This window comes from Pseudophryne corroboree, chromosome 2 (assembly GCF_028390025.1).
Source record: "Pseudophryne corroboree isolate aPseCor3 chromosome 2, aPseCor3.hap2, whole genome shotgun sequence".
Lineage (NCBI taxonomy): Eukaryota > Metazoa > Chordata > Amphibia > Anura > Myobatrachidae > Pseudophryne > Pseudophryne corroboree.
Window position 1 is genome coordinate 984,648,974 of NC_086445.1, and position 19,934 is coordinate 984,668,907.

Here is a 19,934-nt window from a genome sequence, read left to right on the forward strand (position 1 = left end):
CTATCCCGTAGTTCCATAAATAAAGGCATCCATTCTGGTGTCGACTCCCTAGGGGGTGACATCCTCATATTTGGCAATTGCTCCGCCTCCACACCAATATCGTCCTCATACATGTCGACACACACGTACCGACACACAGCAGACACACAGGGAATGCTCCTAACGAAGACAGGACCCACTAGCCCTTTGGGGAGACAGAGGGAGAGTTTGCCAGCACACACCAAAAGCGCTATATATATATCAGGGATAGCCTTATAATAAGTGCTCCCTTATAGCTGCTTTGTTATATCAAAATATCGCCATAAATGTGCCCCCCCCTCTCTGTTTTACCCTGTTTCTGTAGTGCAGTGCAGGGGAGAGACTTGGGAGCCGTCCTGACCAGCGGAGCTGTGAGAGGAAATGGCGCCGTGTGCTGAGGAGATAGGCCCCGCCCCTTTTCCGGCGGGCTCGTCTCCCGCTATTTAGAAAAATTAGGCAGGGGTTAAATATCTCCATATAGCCTCTAGGGCTATATGTGAGGTATTTTTAGCCTTTATAGGTACTCATTTGCCTCCCAGGGCGCCCCCCTCCCAGCGCCCTGCACCCTCAGTGACTGCCGTGTGAAGTGTGCTGAGAGGAAAATGGCGCACAGCTGCAGTGCTGTGCGCTACCTTTAGAAGACTGCAGGAGTCTTCAGCCGCCGATTCTGGACCTCTTCTGATTTCAGCATCTGCAAGGGGGCCGGCGGCGTGGCTCCGGTGACCATCCAGGCTGTACCTGTGATCGTCCCTCTGGAGCTTGATGTCCAGTAGCCAAGAAACCAATCCATCCTGCACGCAGGTGAGTTGACTCCTTCTCCCCTCAGTCCCTCGCTGCAGTGATCCTGTTGCCAGCAGGAATCACTGTAAAATAAAAAACCTAGCTAAACTTTCTCTAAGCAGCTCTTTAGGAGAGCCACCTAGATTGCACCCTTCTCGGCCGGGCACAAAAATCTAACTGGAGTCTGGAGGAGGGTCATAGGGGGAGGAGCCAGTGCACACCACCTGATCGGAAAAAGCTTTACTTTTTGTGCCCTGTCTCCTGCGGAGCCGCTATTCCCCATGGTCCTTTCAGGAACCCCAGCATCCACTAGGACGATAGAGAAAATGGTATCTCTATCTAGGGTATCAATGTCAGCTGACAAGGTATCTGTCCAAGCTGCTACTGCGCTACCAACCCAAGCTGATGCTATTGCCGGTCTGAGCAAAGCACACGTATGTGTATAAATTGATTTCAAGGTAGTTTCCTGGCTGCGATCAGCAGGATCCTTGAGGGCTGCCGTGTCTGGAGACGGTAGCGCCACCTTTTTGGACAAGCGCGCTAAAGCCTTGTTCACCCTGGGCGAGGATTCCCACCGTACCCTGTCCTGTGCAGGGAAAGGATACGCCATAAGAATCCTCTTGTGAATCTGCAGCTTTTTGTCTGGAGTTTCCCAAGCTTATTCAAATAACGCGTTCAGCTCATGAGATGGGGGAAAGGTTACCTCAGGTTTCTTTTCCTTAAACATGAATACCCTTGTGTCAGGGACAGAGAGGTCATCTGTGATATGCAAAACATCTTTTATTGCAATAATCATATAATGAATACTTTTGGCCACCCTTGGGTGTAACCTCGCATCATCGTAGTCGACACTGGAGTCAGAATTCTTGTCGGTATCAGTGTCTGCTACTTGGGACAGGGGACGTTTTTGAGACCCTGAAGGGCCCTGTGACACAGTCAAAGCCATTGATTGACTCCCTGTTTTATCCCTGGACTCTGCTTTGTCCAATCTCTTATGTAATAAAGCCACATTTGCATTTAAAACATTCCAAACATCCAACCAATCAGGTGTCGGCGTTGCCGACGGAGACACCACAATCATCTGCTCCACCTCCTCCTTAGATGAGCCTTTCGCTTCAGACACGCCGACACACACGTACCGACACCCCCACACACTCAAGGATATATCTATAGAGAGACAGATCCCCCAATAAGGCCCTTTGGAGAGACAGAGAGAGAGTATGCCAGCACACACCCAGCGCCACTGGACACTGGAATAAAATCCCAGTTAGTATTCAGCGCTTTTATATATATCTATAAATACACTCACTGCGCCAATAAAATGTGCCCCCCCCCCCCCCCTCTTTTTTGCCCTCTGTAACCTTGTTCAGCAGGGGAGAGTCCGGGGAGCCAGCTTCTCTGCATTGTGCTGTGGAGAAAATGGCGCTGGTTAGTACTGGAGGATCAAGCCCTGCCCCCTCACCGGCGGGCTTCTGTCCCGCTCAAATTATTTATATTGGTGGGGGTTTATTAATATACTACCTCCGCAGTATCTATTCTTTATGCCAGTGTCCCCAGAGGTTTTTATTGCTGCCCAGGGTGCCCCCCCTGCGCCCTGCACCCTTACAGTACCCGCTGTGTGTGTTTGCGCGTTACCTCAGTGAAGATCTGAAGTCTTCTGCCGCCTTTGAAGTCTTCTTTTTTTCTTAATACTCACCCGGCTTCTATCTTCCGGCTCTGTGAGGAGGACGGCGGTGCGGCTCCGGGACGAATGGCGAGGGTAAGACCTGCGTTCCGACCCTCTGGAGCTAATGGTGTCCAGTAGCCTAAGAAGCAGAGCCTATCATTTAAGTAGGTCTGCTTCTCTCCCCTCAGTCCCTCGAAGCAGGGAGCCTGTTGCCAGCAGTGCTCCCTGAAAATAAAAAACCTAACAAAAGTCTTTTTCAGAGAAACTCAGGAGAGCTCCCCTGCAATGCACCCAGTCTCCTCTGGGCACAGGATCTAACTGAGGTCTGGAGGAGGGGCATAGAGTCAGGAGCCAGTGCACACCCATTCTAAAGTCTTTAGAGTGCCCATGTCTCCTGCGGAGCCCGTCTATACCCCATGGTCCTTACGGAGTCCCCAGCATCCTCTAGGACGTAAGAGAAACTAGGGGATTCTGTATTGGAAAAGGATTTAGGTGTTCTCATAGATAACAAACTTATCAGTAGTACCCAAAGTAGGAATGCAGCAAATAAGGCAAACAAGGTATTAGCATGCATAAAGCGGGGAATTGATGCAAGGGATGAGAGTGTTATACTCCCACTATAAAAATCACTAGTGAGGCCACATCTCCAATACTGCGCACAATTGTGGGCACCATACTGTAAAAAGGATATCCTGGAACTAGAAAAGGTTCAGAGAAGGGCTACCAAATAGTTTAAGGGGTTGGAGAAGCTAGAATACAAGGAAAAGCTTGCTAGGCATGTTTACACTGGAAAAAACGAGATTAAGAGGGGACATGATTAACATTTACAAATATATAAGGGGACAATACACAGAGCTAGCGGTGTATTTGTTTTTGGTAAGATCATTACAAAGGACACGCCACCTTTCCAACAACTGCCAAGCTAGATCTGTCCCTTTACCTGTAAGTGTTATTGTGAAATGGAAATATCTAGAAGAAACAACAGCTCTGCCACCAAGCCGTAGTCTGCACATGCACATAGGGGGTCATTCCGAGTTGATTGTAGCTGTGCCAAATTTAGCACAGCTACGATCAGGCACTCATACATGCGGGGAAAGCCCAGCACAGGGCTAGTCCACCCCGCATGTCAGTGCCCCCCCTCCCCCCAGAAATACAAAAGCATCGCACGGCGAGCGATTGGGACGGAATGACCCCCATAGAACGGAAGCACAGAGTGCTGAATTACATAGCATGCAATAATCGTACGTCCTTGAATGCAACACTCACTCTTGTGCCTTCCATGGCTGAGCAATGGTGCACAAGCCGCAGATCACCATGCGTGATGCTAAACGGCAGCTGTGTAAGGCCCATCACCATTTTATTACACTTTACAATCTGGCATTCTTAAAGACGGGTCCACCAAATGCCAGGCGCTAGCAGAGTGCCTATATCCACAAACTACCCAGAGCCAGGAACTAGCACAGTACCTATATTCACAAATTACTCAGAGCCAGGAACTAGCACAGTGCCTATATCCACAAATTACCCAGAGCCAGGAACTAGCACAGTACCTATATTCACAAATTACTCAGAGCCAGGAACTAGCACAGTGCCTATATCCACAAACTGGCCAGAGGCAGGAACTAGAACAGTGCCTATATCCACAAACTACCCAGAGCCAGGAACTAGCACCGTATCTGTATTCACAAATTACCCAGAGCCAGGAACTAGCACAGTGCCTATATCCACAAACTACCCAGAGCCAGGAACTAGCAGAGTGCCTATATCCACAAACTACCCAGAGCCAGGAACTAGCAGAGTGCCTATATTTACAAACTACCCCGAGCCAGGAACTAGCAGAGTGCCTATATCCACAAACTACCCAGAGCCAGGAACTAGCACAGTACCAATATCCACTAACTACCAGAGCCAGGAACTAGCAGAGTGCCTATATCCACAAACTACCCAGAGCCAGGAACTAGCAGAGTGCCTATATCCACAAACTACCCAGAGCCAGGAACAAGCAGAATGCCTATATCCACAAACTACCCAGAGCCAGGAACTAGCAGAGTGCCTATATCCACAAACTACCCAGAGCCAGGAACTAGCACAGTACCAATATCCACAAACTACCCAGAGCCAGGAACTAGCAGAGTGCCTATATCCACAAACTACCCAGAGCCAGGAACTAGCAGAGTGCCTATATCCACAAACTACCCAGAGCCAGGAACTAGCAGAGTGCCTATATCCACAAACTACCCAGAGCCAGGAACTAGCAGAGTGCCTATCTACACAAACTACCCAGAGCCAGGAACTAGCACAGTACCAATATCCACAAACTACCCAGAGCCAGGAACTAGCAGAGTGCCTATATCCACAAACTACCCAGAGCCAGGAACTAGCAGAGTGCCTATATCCACAAACTACCCAGAGCCAGGAACTAGCACAGTACCAATATCCACAAACTACCCAGAGCCAGGAACTAGCAGAGTGCCTATATCCACAAACTACCCAGAGCCAGGAACTAGCACAGTACCAATATCCACAAACTACCCAGAGCCAGGAACTAGCAGAGTGCCTATATCCACAAACTACCCAGAGCCAGGAACTAGCAGAGTGCCTATATCCACAAACTACCCAGAGCCAGGAACTAGCAGAGTGCCTATATCCACAAACTACCCAGAGCCAGGAACTAGCACAGTACCAATATCCACAAACTACCCAGAGCCAGGAACTAGCACAGTACCAATATCCACAAACTACCCAAAACCAGGAACTAGCAGAGTGCCTATATCCACAAACTACCCAGAGCCAGGAACTAGCAGAGTGCCTATATCCACAAACTACCCAGAGCCAGGAACTAGCAGAGTGCCTATATCCACAAACTACCCAGAGCCAGGAACTAGCAGAGTGCCTATATCCACAAACTACCCAGAGCCAGGAACTAGCACTATACCTATATTCACAAACTACCCAGAGCCAGGAACTAGCACAGTACCAATATCCACAAACTACCCAGAGCCAGGAACTAGCAGAGTGCCTATATCCACAAACTACCCAGAGCCAGGAACTAGCACAGTGCCTATATCCACAAACTACCCAGAGCCAGGAACTAGCACTATACCTATATTCACAAACTAACCAAAGCTAGGCGCTAGCACAGTGCCTATATCCACAAACTACCCAGAGCCAGGAACTAGCACTATACCTATATTCACAAATTACTCAGAGCCAGGAACTAGCACAGTGCCTATATCCACAAACTGGCCAGAGGCAGCAACTAGAACAGTGCCTACAGTATATCCACAAACTACTCAGAGCCAGGAACTAGCACAGTACCAATATCCACAAACTACCCAGAGCCAGGAACTAGCACAGTACCAATATCCACAAACTACCCAGAGCCAGGAACTAGCAGAGTGCCTATATCCACAAACTACCCAGAGCCAGGAACTAGCAGAGTGCCTATATCCACAAACTACCCAGAGCCAGGAACTAGCAGAGTGCCTATATCCACAAACTACCCAGAGCCAGGAACTAGCAGAGTGCCTATATCCACAAACTACCCAGAGCCAGGAACTAGCACTATACCTATATTCACAAACTACCCAGAGCCAGGAACTAGCACAGTACCAATATCCACAAACTACCCAGAGCCAGGAGCTAGGACAGTGCCTATATCCACAAACTACCCAGAGCCAGGAACTAGCAGAGTACCTATATCCACAAACTACCCAGAGCCAGGAACTAGAACAGTACCTATATCCACAAACTACCCAGAGCCAGGAACTAGAACAGTACCTATATCCACAAACTACCCAGAGCCAGGAACTAGAAGAGTGCCTATATCCACAAACTACCCAGAGCCAGGAACTAGCACAGTGCCTATATCCACAAACTACCCAGAGCCAGGAACTAGCACAGTACCAATATCCACAAACTACCCAGAGCCAGGAACTAGCACTATACCTATATTCACAAACTAACCAAAGCTAGGCGCTAGCACAGTGCCTATATCCACAAACTACCCAGAGCCAGGAACTAGCACAGTACCTATATTCACAAATTACTCAGAGCCAGGAACTAGCACAGTGCCTATATCCACAAACTGGCCAGAGGCAGCAACTAGAACAGTAAACCAAAGAACAAATAACCAGATACCCAAGGCGCAAACACACTTATGCAGCCGTTTGAGAAAACAAAGGGCCACCTAACCCTTATGACCAATAATGCAAAAAACAAATACTCAAATATAGGCGCTGAGTGTAGTTTCATAGAAACAAAAAGAAAGTCAATACTTAAAGTCCATTATGAACGAAAAGTCCAACTTCAATAAGAACCTCTTGTAGAGATATAGGCGAGTCTTCCAATTCACAGGTGCCTCACGGTAATATGCAATGGAAAAACAAATGGAAAAAACATAGTGTAATATGTCCAAAATCACCGCTATATTCTTTCAGACAATTTAACTGGATATTCAAGGGTGGCGTACCCCACTCACAATGGAAAGAGTATAACTCCACACATCAAGGTATCTTTTATAAACTGGATAATGGATGTTCAATGGCATTAATAGCGTACCATTACTCACTCAGGTTGTAGTTAGGATCCTCCTATAACGGTTTCTTTAGGATGTTCTGCTCCGATCACGGACAAATGAAGTATAGGTAAAACTTCTTTATTAAAATAAAATTAAAATAACAGGATTTACAGGAGACCACACATATGATAACAGGGGTAGAAGTGACAATGAGCCAGTGTTGAGCCGCCGGCCGAAAACGGCAAAACCAGCCAGATGTGATGCACAACTACACTCCCACATATATGTGTGATACTACCTGCATGCACCCTTCTCCAACGCGTTTCTCCCCTAAAGTGGGGCTTTTTCAAGGAACAAGAGTGCCTAAGACATGCAGCTATTTAAATAAAATATCCGGAAATCAACTGATCAAATGTGTACCTGTATCAGCTGTGTTGCTATGGTGACATCCGTGCACGAGGTACCACAATGCACTAGGTATCAGTTAACGTGATTACTACATTGCGGACGTGAGACTCACTTCCGCTTATCGTGGCGTCACGTCACTTCCTGTACAAGTTTCCATGGTAACCCGTACCATTCCGGGTCTATGACGAGAAGCCTAAATTCAACTGTGTACAGAGGTTGTTAATATGCAACCAATATAAGTGAATGTGGAAAGATTGAAATAAGAATCAGAAATCAACCTTATGGGCATGGGCGTCCGTGGACAAGGAAACCGCTTCCGCCCATCTTGGCGGAACGTCACTTCCTGTTGTCATCTCCATGGTAACCCGTAATTTTTACGGCCCATTATAAGGAACTAAAATTTAGATGATTGTACACTTATATAATGCCTACAGATCTAATAATTAAAACCAGTAATTACTAATGTATAACCCCTATTCCCCCAACACAAACATCAATTACTGTGTGAGGTGATAAACGATTTAAAATCATGAGTATTACCGTAACCATAGTGGTTCTAATGTTTACTACATTGATATGTACATAATCTCAAATAGACAAAAAGGAAAATAAAACCGTCTTGTCTAAATAATGCTGATACCTGGGACTGTAATTGTACATCACACCTGAAAAATCATAAGAACCATCTTAACTCAAATTCATGATTAAGACCGCTGGGTATAAGTGATTCTAGGTTATAGATCCACCTCATTTCACTTTTAGCTAATCTGATCTCTTTATTGTTATTTCTCCATTGGTCCTTAGTTAATTCTATGGCCCAAAATGATATAATATGGTCCGTAGAGCAGTTGTGTACATCTTTAAAATGAAGTGAAAAAGGGTGAGTGATCAGACCCTTCCGTATATTACGAAGATGTTCCGACCAACGCACCTTCAAGCTCCTACTGGTTTTACCTATGTACAATTTGTTGCAAGTACATAGTATAGCATATATAGCATATTTACTATTACATGTAATAAATTGCTGGATCTTATATGTTTTACCATTCCAATCAAAAGAAGAGAGCTTCCGTACTTTAGAAGGGCAGCTCTTACACATCGCACAGTCTCCGCATCTATGGAAACCCTGATTCCTAATAGTGCCCCCTAATGGTTTGTCCACAATTGCACTGGTCGTTAATTTATCTCTGAGGTTCGGTGCTCTTTTATATATAAATTTAGGTTTATCCGGTAGAATAGATGTTAATACCGGGTCCTTTTTAAGGAGATGCCAGTTCTTATGGAACACCTTCTCTATAAGTTTATGATAACCATTGTACTGTGTGACAAATGCTAAATTGGATGAAGTTTCTAACTGAGGTTTGGTTCTTGTGCTTAGTAGGGTTTCTCTATCTAACTCCGCTACTTCTTCCAATGATGCTTGTAAACAATGAGGTTTATATCCCTTCTCAATAAATTTACTCTTCATGGCATGTGCTTCTACAGTATAGTTTTTAACCTCAGAGCAATTCCGACGTAAACGGGTGAATTGCCCTTTGGGGACATTCTTTAACCACTGAGGTAGATGATTACTTCTTGTGCTTATATACGTGTTAGAATCGGTAGGTTTAATGTAAATAGTAGATTCTATATTCCCATTAGCAACATATATATATAAATCTAAAAAATTAACCTTACTTTGGCTATAGTTAAAAGTTAGATGAATACCTAAAACATTTGTATTAAGATAGGCACAGAAATCCTGGAGAGTTGTGACACTCCCCTTCCATATGAATAAGACGTCATCAATATAACGCCACCACCGGACCAGATTCGCCTCCCAGCCATGCCCCGCCCATACGGAAATGTCCTCCCATCTGGACATAAACAAATTAGCATAGCTGGGGGCGAACCTGGTCCCCATAGCAGTGCCTACCTCCTGATTGTAGTACTCGCCATCAAAATTAAAATAATTATTTTGAAGTATAAATGTTATACCCTTCAGAATAAAATCACAAAGATTGCTAGGCATATCACAGGTGGTCAGAGTCTGTTTAACTGCCTCAATACCATCCACATGCTTAATAATGGTATAGAGAAGGTGTTCCATAAGAACTGGCATCTCCTTAAAAAGGACCCGGTATTAACATCTATTCTACCGGATAAACCTAAATTTATATATAAAAGAGCACCGAACCTCAGAGATAAATTAACGACCAGTGCAATTGTGGACAAACCATTAGGGGGCACTATTAGGAATCAGGGTTTCCATAGATGCGGAGACTGTGCGATGTGTAAGAGCTGCCCTTCTAAAGTACGGAAGCTCTCTTCTTTTGATTGGAATGGTAAAACATATAAGATCCAGCAATTTATTACATGTAATAGTAAATATGCTATATATGCTATACTATGTACTTGCAACAAATTGTACATAGGTAAAACCAGTAGGAGCTTGAAGGTGCGTTGGTCGGAACATCTTCGTAATATACGGAAGGGTCTGATCACTCACCCTTTTTCACTTCATTTTAAAGATGTACACAACTGCTCTACGGACCATATTATATCATTTTGGGCCATAGAATTAACTAAGGACCAATGGAGAAATAACAATAAAGAGATCAGATTAGCTAAAAGTGAAATGAGGTGGATCTATAACCTAGAATCACTTATACCCAGCGGTCTTAATCATGAATTTGAGTTAAGATGGTTCTTATGATTTTTCAGGTGTGATGTACAATTACAGTCCCAGGTATCAGCATTATTTAGACAAGACGGTTTTATTTTCCTTTTTGTCTATTTGAGATTATGTACATATCAATGTAGTAAACATTAGAACCACTATGGTTACGGTAATACTCATGATTTTAAATCGTTTATCACCTCAGACAGTAATTGATGTTTGTGTTGGGGGAATAGGGGTTATACATTAGTAATTACTGGTTTTAATTATTAGATCTGTAGGCATTATATAAGTGTACAATCATCTAAATTTTAGTTCCTTATAATGGGCCGTAAAAATTACGGGTTACCATGGAGATGACAACAGGAAGTGACGTTCCGCCAAGATGGGCGGAAGCGGTTTCCTTGTCCACGGACGCCCATGCCCATAAGGTTGATTTCTGATTCTTATTTCAATCTTTCCACATTCACTTATATTGGTTGCATATTAACAACCTCTGTACACAGTTGAATTTAGGCTTCTCGTCATAGACCCGGAATGGTACGGGTTACCATGGAAACTTGTACAGGAAGTGACGTGACGCCACGATAAGCGGAAGTGAGTCTCACGTCCGCAATGTAGTAATCACGTTAACTGATACCTAGTGCATTGTGGTACCTCGTGCACGGATGTCACCATAGCAACACAGCTGATACAGGTACACATTTGATCAGTTGATTTCCGGATATTTTATTTAAATAGCTGCATGTCTTAGGCACTCTTGTTCCTTGAAAAAGCCCCACTTTAGGGGAGAAACGCGTTGGAGAAGGGTGCATGCAGGTAGTATCACACATATATGTGGGAGTGTAGTTGTGCATCACATCTGGCTGGTTTTGCCGTTTTCGGCCGGCGGCTCAACACTGGCTCATTGTCACTTCTACCCCTGTTATCATATGTGTGGTCTCCTGTAAATCCTGTTATTTTAATTTTATTTTAATAAAGAAGTTTTACCTATACTTCATTTGTCCGTGATCGGAGCAGAACATCCTAAAGAAACCGTTATAGGAGGATCCTAACTACAACCTGAGTGAGTAATGGTACGCTATTAATGCCATTGAACATCCATTATCCAGTTTATAAAAGATACCTTGATGTGTGGAGTTATACTCTTTCCATTGTGAGTGGGGTACGCCACCCTTGAATATCCAGTTAAATTGTCTGAAAGAATATAGCGGTGATTTTGGACATATTACACTATGTTTTTTCCATTTGTTTTTCCATTGCATATTACCGTGAGGCACCTGTGAATTGGAAGACTCGCCTATATCTCTACAAGAGGTTCTTATTGAAGTTGGACTTTTCGTTCATAATGGACTTTAAGTATTGACTTTCTTTTTGTTTCTATGAAACTACACTCAGCGCCTATATTTGAGTATTTGTTTTTTGCTTTTTTAGCAACTAGAACAGTGCCTACAGTATATCCACAAACTACTCAGAGCCAGGAACTAGCACTATACCTATATCCACAAACTAACCAAATCCAGGTGCTAGCACAGTACCTACATCCACAAACTACCCAGAGCCAGGAACTAGCACAGTGCCTATATCCACAAACTGGCCAGAGGAAGGAACTAGAACAGTACCTATATCCACAAACTACCCAGAGCCAGGAACTAGCACCGTATCTGTATTCACAAACTACCCAGAGCCAGGCACTAGGACAGTACCTATACTCCCAAACTGCTCAGAAGCAAGAACTAGCGCTGTACCTGTATCCACAAACTACCCCGAGACAGGACCTAGGACAGTACCTAAATCCACCAACTGCCCAGAGGCAGGAACTAGCACAGTACCTATATCCACCAACTGCCTAGAGGAAGAAACTAGTGTTGCATCAAAGAGAGGCAGGAGCAAGCACAGTGTCTATATCCACTAACTACTCAGAACCAGGAACTAGCAGAGTGCCTATATCCACAAACTACCCAGAGCCAGGCGCTAGCACAGTACCTACATCCACAAACTATCCAGAGCAAGGAACTAGCACAATACCTATATTCACAAATTACTCAGAGCCAGGAACTAGCACAGTGCCTATATCCACTAACTACTCAGAGCCAGGAACTAGAACAGTGCCTATATCCACAAACTGGCCAGAGGCAGGAACTAGAACAGTACCTATATCCACAAACTATCCAGAGCCAGGAACTAGCACCGTATCTGTATTCACAAACTTACCAGAGCCAGGCGCTAGCACAGTACCTATATCTACAAACTGCTCAGAAGCAAGAACTAGCGCTGTACCTGTATCCACAAACTACCCGAGACAGGACCTAAGACAGTACCTATATCCACCAACTGCCCAGAGACAGGACCTAGGACAGTACCGATATCCACCAACTGCCCAGAGACAGGACCTAGGACAGTACCTATATCCACCAACTGCCCAGAGACAGGACCTAGGACAGTACCTATATCCACCAACTGCCCAGAGACAGGACCTAGGACAGTACCTATATCCACCAACTGCACAGAGACAGGACCTAGGACAGTACCTATATCCATCAACTGCCAAGAGACAGGACCTAGGACAGTACCTATATCCACCAACTGCCCAGAGATAGGACCTAGGACAGTACCGATATCCACCAACTGCCCAGAGACAGGACCTAGGACAGTACCTATATCCACCAACTGCCCAGAGACAGGACCTAGGACAGTACCTATATCCACCAACTGCCCAGAGACAAGACCTAGGACAGTACCTATATCCACCAACTGCCCAGAGACAGGACCTAGGACAGTACAGATATCCACCAACTGCCCAGAGGCAGGAACTAGCGCTGTACCTACAGCCACCAACTGCCCAGAGGAAGAAACTAGTGCTGCACCAACCAGAGGCAGGAGTGTGCACTGAGTGTTGTGGAAGAGGGAACAGAGAGGGTGGAGGAGCAGCGGGCAGGCTGAGGTGTCGCAAGGCACTGGTAGTGTACCCAAGCATATTTCACAGGTCTTGGTGTAACAATCGCCACATGATATTCAGGAAGCACCACTATAAGGTCAGATTACTTGTAATTGTCTGTGATATACTGTATCTATATTAACTCATAGGCTGTACACCAGAGATAACTGATTTTACTTACAGTAAAAGAGAAGAAGTTATATTGGTCAATATTAAACACCAGCGGCGGGATGTAATGGAATCTGAGATCGCCGAAAGCACGGGTTGACACCTCATGCATCATTGGTTCCTGGAGATCCACCCCCACAATCCCAAATCCCCCCCCCCCCCCACGGGACCAAGCAATGTTCATGTAAATAAAATTATGTACCATATTTATAATATATTTTACGTACACACAATCTAAATGAAACAGTACCTATATAAATAGAAATATAATAGTCGCCACTTGGATAAATTACAGGCATTTGGTGCCTTAAACTAGATTGTGTGAAAGAGGGTAGAACATGGAAGTGTAAGTGTTGCACACAACCTAATCAATATCACGCTTCAACAGGTTAAACAAACAAATGCACTACTAAAAGGTGTCGGTTAGTGATTAAAAAATATACATATATCTATATATAACCTGAGCCTCTGTTTGTTTCATGAATGCTCATTATATTAAAAATATATGTGTGACATGCCTGTCAGCTCTCGCTGCTCTTCTCACATGAGGCGGGCCGGCGTTACTTCACCACCGCAGCCCGGGGAAACGCTGAGGAAGAGCTTCCGATGGCAGTGTCACGGCAGCTTCGGCTCAGTCTGTGGTCCGCAGCCGCAGCTCGGGGAAACGCTGAAGAGCTGCCGATGGCAGCTTCGGCTCAGTCTGGGCTGAACACAGTCTCGCAAGATTTGATGTCATCTCGCGAGACAGCCACTGTAGTACACCAAATTCCTCGGCTGCCAAGGAGCACTGATGGTGCTCCCAGGGTCCCCTTATTACTGGAGAATCCGGGTGAAGGGAAAAGCCTCCTGGAGGGTTGCCTGGAGGGTTAACCTGTTCAACACAGGTGCTGGCAATCATACATTAAGAGAAGAGTTCAGAAGCAGAGCATTGTGTCCCTCCTGGAGAGGGTCATATTGGGAGGTATGCACCTGTGATAGTCACAGCCACAGGTGGCTTGTGATAGTGGAAGCCAGACGATACCTGTGAGAGTCAGATGTTACCTGTCTATGATAGGTTAACGTACTGCAAAAGTTACTCCTGTACTTACCTATACCATAATCTCCAGAGACTTTAGGCACACAGCATTCCCTCAGATGCAGCAGTCCAACGACTTACTGACAGCAGATGCAGGTAAGTTCTATTATCCTCCATCGGCAAATCAATAAGACCATCCTACTGGGCTACTGGTAATGTGTAATGTTTAACTTCTTGACGCTCCTTCAGTAAACGCTTACCAATTCCAAAATGGTCGCATCGGGCTGAGCCAGAAGCGGCCATTTTGGAAATGGTAACAAACAGTTTCTGAAAGAGCTTGAGCTTCAGTTCTGAATTTTCAGTTTACTCAGAACACGTAGTAAATACATTGGAGCAGGCTATTCAAACTATGCAATAAAAGTATTAGTGGTCTTCTATGTTACTGTGTCATATTGTACGTACGCCATTTTTGTGTGGACCGCCAACCATCACCTAGTAATGAAGTGAAGCGAAAATGGAGGACATCGCTAGCGCCTAATACTGACAGATGCCGAGATACGTCACACTTCAGATTCGTGGCTCTACTGCGGTTGGTGGATCCTGCTGTCCAATCAACTCGCGTTTCCGTCCAATTGACGTCCGCAGCGCTAATCCCTAGATGACTCACTGTTTGTCTCCACTGTACGAGCCATTTTGTGTGGGTCTATTCCCTTAAATTTATCTGATTGTGGTCCTCGAGATAATGGACGATGCACGCAGTTCTTGAAGACATTATTTATATAACACTATAAAATAATTTGTGCTCCATTTTTCGCACTGCTTTGTGCTGGACTTGGGGCGGACAGCAGCATAGTAAGCCGGTAGCGAGTGGAAGAGTCTAGAGGCGGCCGCTGTCCACCAGGGAACCGGTGACACGTGTAGGGAAGTTGCCTCCATCTCTGTGACATCCAGCACCCCTTGTATCTGGTGTGTGTCAGCTGCTCCCTCTGCCAGCAGGGCTGCCTTATTGCCAGCATCAGCATATGTCTGCACAGACCCTCTTGAGGTAGGTGGGTAGAGTCATTATTACCTTCATGGTCACAGATAACACGTTGAAGTCGTATGCCAATTAGATCTGGCAGATTTGGTTGGCACACAGATGTGTCCTTTAACTCCTTCATTGCTGAGGACTTATCTCACCCCTCTGCTGAGCCTGTTGTGACACTTGTTTGGGTTGGATCCATGCCAGCATCCATGTCAGTCCTGTATGGGTGCAGTATCCACCCACGTCGCTCCTTGTCATTGTCAGGAGACTTGGATTTATGGTAAAAATAGAATAGCACTGGTGTCAGTATAATGCCTGGCCCTATTATCCCGATAGAGAGAAAATAAATATGAAAAACGCACAAGATTTTGTAATTTAACATTAATGGGGTGAAAGGCACCTTAAATCCTCTTTCACTGCTTAATTAAACATGGAAGATGAACCCAGTGCCAGGCTCCCATAGAGACCGCTTATGGATGTTCCCAGTATATGCGGTGTCTTCTGTAGACTGAATGGGATTGTTGTACTTGCATTAAATACTCCTCTCTGAGTCCTATGGAGGACATTGGATGCCCTCCTGTTATGCTCTTTGTTTGTCTAACTTTTCATTGTTTGTTGCTTCCCAGTTTTCATTGTGATGGTGGTTTTTGTTACAGAACATTTGGTTCCCCCTTTCCTTTTTGTTCTGTATTCCTGGTTAAGCCCTTTGGCATTTGTTGGTAGTGTATTTAAAGTCCCAAGCAGCCAATGGGGGTACAGAGGGGAGGAGCTTGTGTTGTTGCCAGTAAAGCTAAAGAGCCCAAGCCCCTGCCACTGCAAAAATCAGATTCCCTTCTTGGGACTAAGATAAAAAGCCTCTGCACGAATCCAGGATTTACACAGTACAAAGTTTTAATGGGTAATGGCCTGCTCTCGCGTTATAAAGCCAATGCCCGCCATCTTCTTTTATTCAGGAAAATGAAAGTAGTAGTTTAATTATCCTTTTCTCAAGCAACGACATAATCCTGGAATTATGACGTGAGACTTGTCACAGTAATGTATTTCTCTAACGTCCTAGTGGATGCTGGGGACTCCGTCAGGACCATGGGGAATAGCGGGCTCCGCAGGAGACAGGGCACATCTAAAAAAGCTTTTAGGTCACATGGTGCGTACTGGCTCCTCCCCCTATGACCCTCCTCCAAGCCCCAGTTAGGTTTTTGTGCCCGTCCGAGAGGGTGCAATCTAGGTGGCTCTCTTAAAGAGCTGTTTAGAAAAGTTTTTTTTTTAGGTTTCAATCTCAGTGATTCCTGCTGGCAACAGGATCACTGCATCGAGGGACTTAGGGGAGAGATTTCCAACTCACCTGCGTGCAGGATGGATTGGAGTCTTAGGCTACTGGACACTTAGCTCCAGAGGGAGTCGGAACACAGGTCAGCCTGGGGTTCGTCCCGGAGCCGCGCCGCCGATCCCCCTTACAGACGCTGAAGAGACGGCAGAACGGAGGTCCGGAAAACAGGCGGCAGAAGACTCCACAGTCTTCATGAAGGTAGCGCACAGCACTGCAGCTGTGCGCCATTGTTGTCACACGGCTCACTGACTCAGTCACGGAGGGTGCAGGGCGCTGCTGGGGGCGCCCTGGGCAGCAATATAATTACCTTTAGTGGCAAAATAAATACATCACATATACCCATTAAGGCTATATGTGTGTATTTTGACCCAGGCCAGTTTCTTAAAAACCGGGAGAAAAATCCCGCCGAAAAAGGGGCGGAGCTTATTCTCCTCAGCACTCAGCGCCATTTTCCTGCTCAGCTCCGCTGGTGAGGAAGGCTCCCAGGACTCTCCCCTGCACTGCACTACAGAAACAGGGTAACAAAGAGAAGGGGGGCATAAATTGGCGATATTTATATATTAAGAGCGCATATATAGTAAACAACACCTTCTAGGGTTGTTTATATACATTTATAGCGCTTTTGGTGTGTGCTGGCAAACTCTCCCTCTGTCTCCCCAAAGGGCTAAGGGGTCCTGTCTTCGATTAGAGCATTCCCTGTGTGGCTGCTGTGTGTCGGTACGTGTGTGTCGACATGTATGAGGACGATGTTGGTGTGGAGGCAGAGCAATTGCCGATGATGGTAATGTCACCCCCTAGGGAGTCGACACCGGAATGGATGGCTTTAGTTATGGAATTACGTGATAATGTCAGCACACTACAAAAGTCAGTTGACGAAATAAGACGCCCGGCAAACCAGTTAGTACCGGTTCAGGCGTCTCAGACACCGTCAGGGGCTGTAAAACGTCCTTTACCTCAGTCAGTCGACACGGGTACCGACACAGATGAATCTAGTGTCGACGGTGAAGAAACAAACGTATTTTCCAATAGGGCCACACGTTATATGATCACGGCAATGAAGGAGGCGTTACAGATCTCTGATACTGCTGGTACCTCAAAAAGGGGTATTATGTGGGGGATGAAAAAACTACCTGTATTTTTCCCAGAATCGGAGGAATTGAATGATGTGTGTGATGAAGCGTGGGTTACCCCCGATAGAAAATTGCTAATTTCAAAGAAGTTGTTGGCATTATACCCTTTCCCACCAGAGGTTAGGGCGCGCTGGGAAACACCCCCTAAGGTGGATAAGGCGCTCACACGTTTATCAAAGCAAGTGGCGTTGCCGTCTCCTGATACGGCCGCCCTCAAGGATCCAGCAGATAGGAGGCTGGAAACTACACTGAAGAGTATATACACACATACTGGTGTTATACTGCGACCGGCAATAGCCTCAGCCTGGATGTGCAGTGCTGGGGTAGTGTGGTTGGATTCTCTGACTGAAAATATTGAGACCCTGGATAGGGACAGTATTTTATTGACTCTAGAGCAATTAAAGGATGCTTTTCTTTATATGCGAGATGCTCAGAGGGATGTTTGTACTCTAGCATCAAGAGTAAGCGCGATGTCCATATCTGCCAGAAGAAGTTTATGGACGCGACAGTGGTCAGGTGATGCGGATTCCAAGAGGCATATGGAAGTATTGCCATATAAAGGAGAGGAATTGTTTGGGGTCGGTCTTTCGGACCTGGTGACCACGGCAACTGCCGGCAAATCCACCTTTTTACCTCAGACCCCTTCACAACAGAAAAAGACACCGTCTTTTCAGCCGCAGTCCTTTCGCTCCTATAAAAAGCGACCAAAAGGACAGTCTTATCTGCCGAGAGGCAGAGGAAAGGGTAAGAAAGGGCAGCACGCAGCCCCTGCCCAGGAACAGAAGCCCGCCCCGGCTTCTACAAAGCCATCAGCATGACGCTGGGGCTTTACAAGCGGACCCAGGAACGGTGGAGGGTCGACTCAAGATTTTCAGCAATCAATGGGCTCACTCACAAGTGGACCCGTGGGTCCTGCAGATAATATCTCAGGGTTACATGCTGGAGTTCGAAAGGTTTCCCCCTCGCCGGTTCCTAAAGTCTGCTTTACCAACGTCTCCCTCAGAAAGGACGTCGGTTTTGGAAGCCATTCACAAGCTGTATTCTCAGCAGGTGATAGTCAAGGTACCCCTCCTACAACAGGGAAAGGGGTATTATTCCACTCTATTTGTGGTACCGAAACCGGACGGTTCGGTAAGGCCTATTCTAAATCTGAAATCCTTGAACCTGTACATACAGAAATTCAAGTTCAAGATGGAGTCACTCAGGGCAGTGATAGCGAATCTGGAAGAAGGAGACTTCATGGTGTCCTTGGACATAAAAGATGCTTATCTACATGTCCCGATTTACCCCTCACACCAAGGGTATCTCAGGTTCGTGATACAAGACTGTCATTATCAGTTTCAAACGCTGCCGTTTGGTTTGTCCACGGCCCCTCGGGTCTTTACCAAGGTAATGACCGAAATGATGGTTCTTCTACGAAGAAAAGGCGTATTAATTATCCCTTACTTGGACGATCTCCTGATAAGGGCAAAGTCCAGAGAACAGCTGGAAGTCGGTGTGGCGCTAACACAAGTAGTGCTTCAGCAACACGGGTGGATTCTAAATCTTCCAAAATCTCAATTGACCCCGACAACGCATCTGCTGTTCCTGGGTATGATTCTGGACACGGTTCAGAAAAAGGTATTTCTCCCGGAAGAGAAAGCAAGGGAGTTATCCGAACTTGTCAGGAACCTCCTAAAACCAGGAACTGTGTCAGTACATCAATGCACAAGAGTCCTGGGAAAGATGGTGGCTTCGTACGAAGCGATTCCATTCGGCAGATTCCATGCACGGACATTTCAGTGGGATCTGCTGGACAAATGGTCCGGATCGCATCTGCACATGCATCAGCGGATAACACTGTCACCGAGAACAAGGTTGTCTCTCCTGTGGTGGTTGCAGACTGCCCATCTGTTAGTGGGCCGCAGATTCGGCATACAGGACTGGGTCCTGGTGACTACGGATGCCAGCCTACGAGGTTGGGGAGCAGTCACAAAGGGAAGAAACTTCCAGGGCGTGTGGTCAAACCTGGAGACGTCTCTTCACATAAATATACTGGAGCTAAGAGCGATCTACAATGCTCTAAGTCTGGCAAAACCGCTGCTTCAGGGTCAGCCGGTGTTGATCCAGTCCGACAACATCACGGCAGTCGCCCACGTAAACCGACAAGGCGGCACGAGAAGCAGGAGTGCAATGGCAGAAGCTGCAAGGATTCTGCGCTGGGCGGAGAATCATGTCATAGCACTGTCAGCAGTGTTCATCCCGGGAGTGGACAACTGGGAAGCAGATTTCCTCAGCAGACA

General features: G+C 46.0%; 2 protein-coding genes across 7 annotated transcripts in view; one reads left to right on the forward strand and one right to left on the reverse strand.

Moving 5' to 3' along the window:
- RWDD2B (RWD domain containing 2B) overlaps positions 1–14,798 on the reverse strand; it is an 85,149-nt gene extending 70,351 nt beyond the window's left edge. The window contains exon 1 of one of the 3 annotated variants that reach the window (XM_063956395.1): positions 14,634–14,798. In XM_063956395.1, the coding sequence (XP_063812465.1) occupies positions 14,634–14,638 (5 nt within the window). In that variant the 5' untranslated portion in view covers positions 14,639–14,798. Of the gene's footprint in view, positions 1–13,674; positions 13,999–14,244; positions 14,334–14,633 lie in introns of those variants that run through there. The other 2 variants (XM_063956396.1, XM_063956397.1) reach the window with 2 other exon arrangements.
- The window catches only part of USP16 (ubiquitin specific peptidase 16), a 67,190-nt gene continuing 60,050 nt past the window's right edge, over positions 12,795–19,934 (forward strand). Inside the window, exon 1 of one of the 4 annotated variants that reach the window (XM_063956394.1) lies at positions 12,795–13,085. The gene's annotated coding sequence lies outside the window, so the exon portion shown is untranslated. Of the gene's footprint in view, positions 13,086–14,239; positions 14,328–14,913; positions 15,221–19,934 lie in introns of those variants that run through there. The other 3 variants (XM_063956393.1, XM_063956392.1, XM_063956391.1) reach the window with 3 other exon arrangements.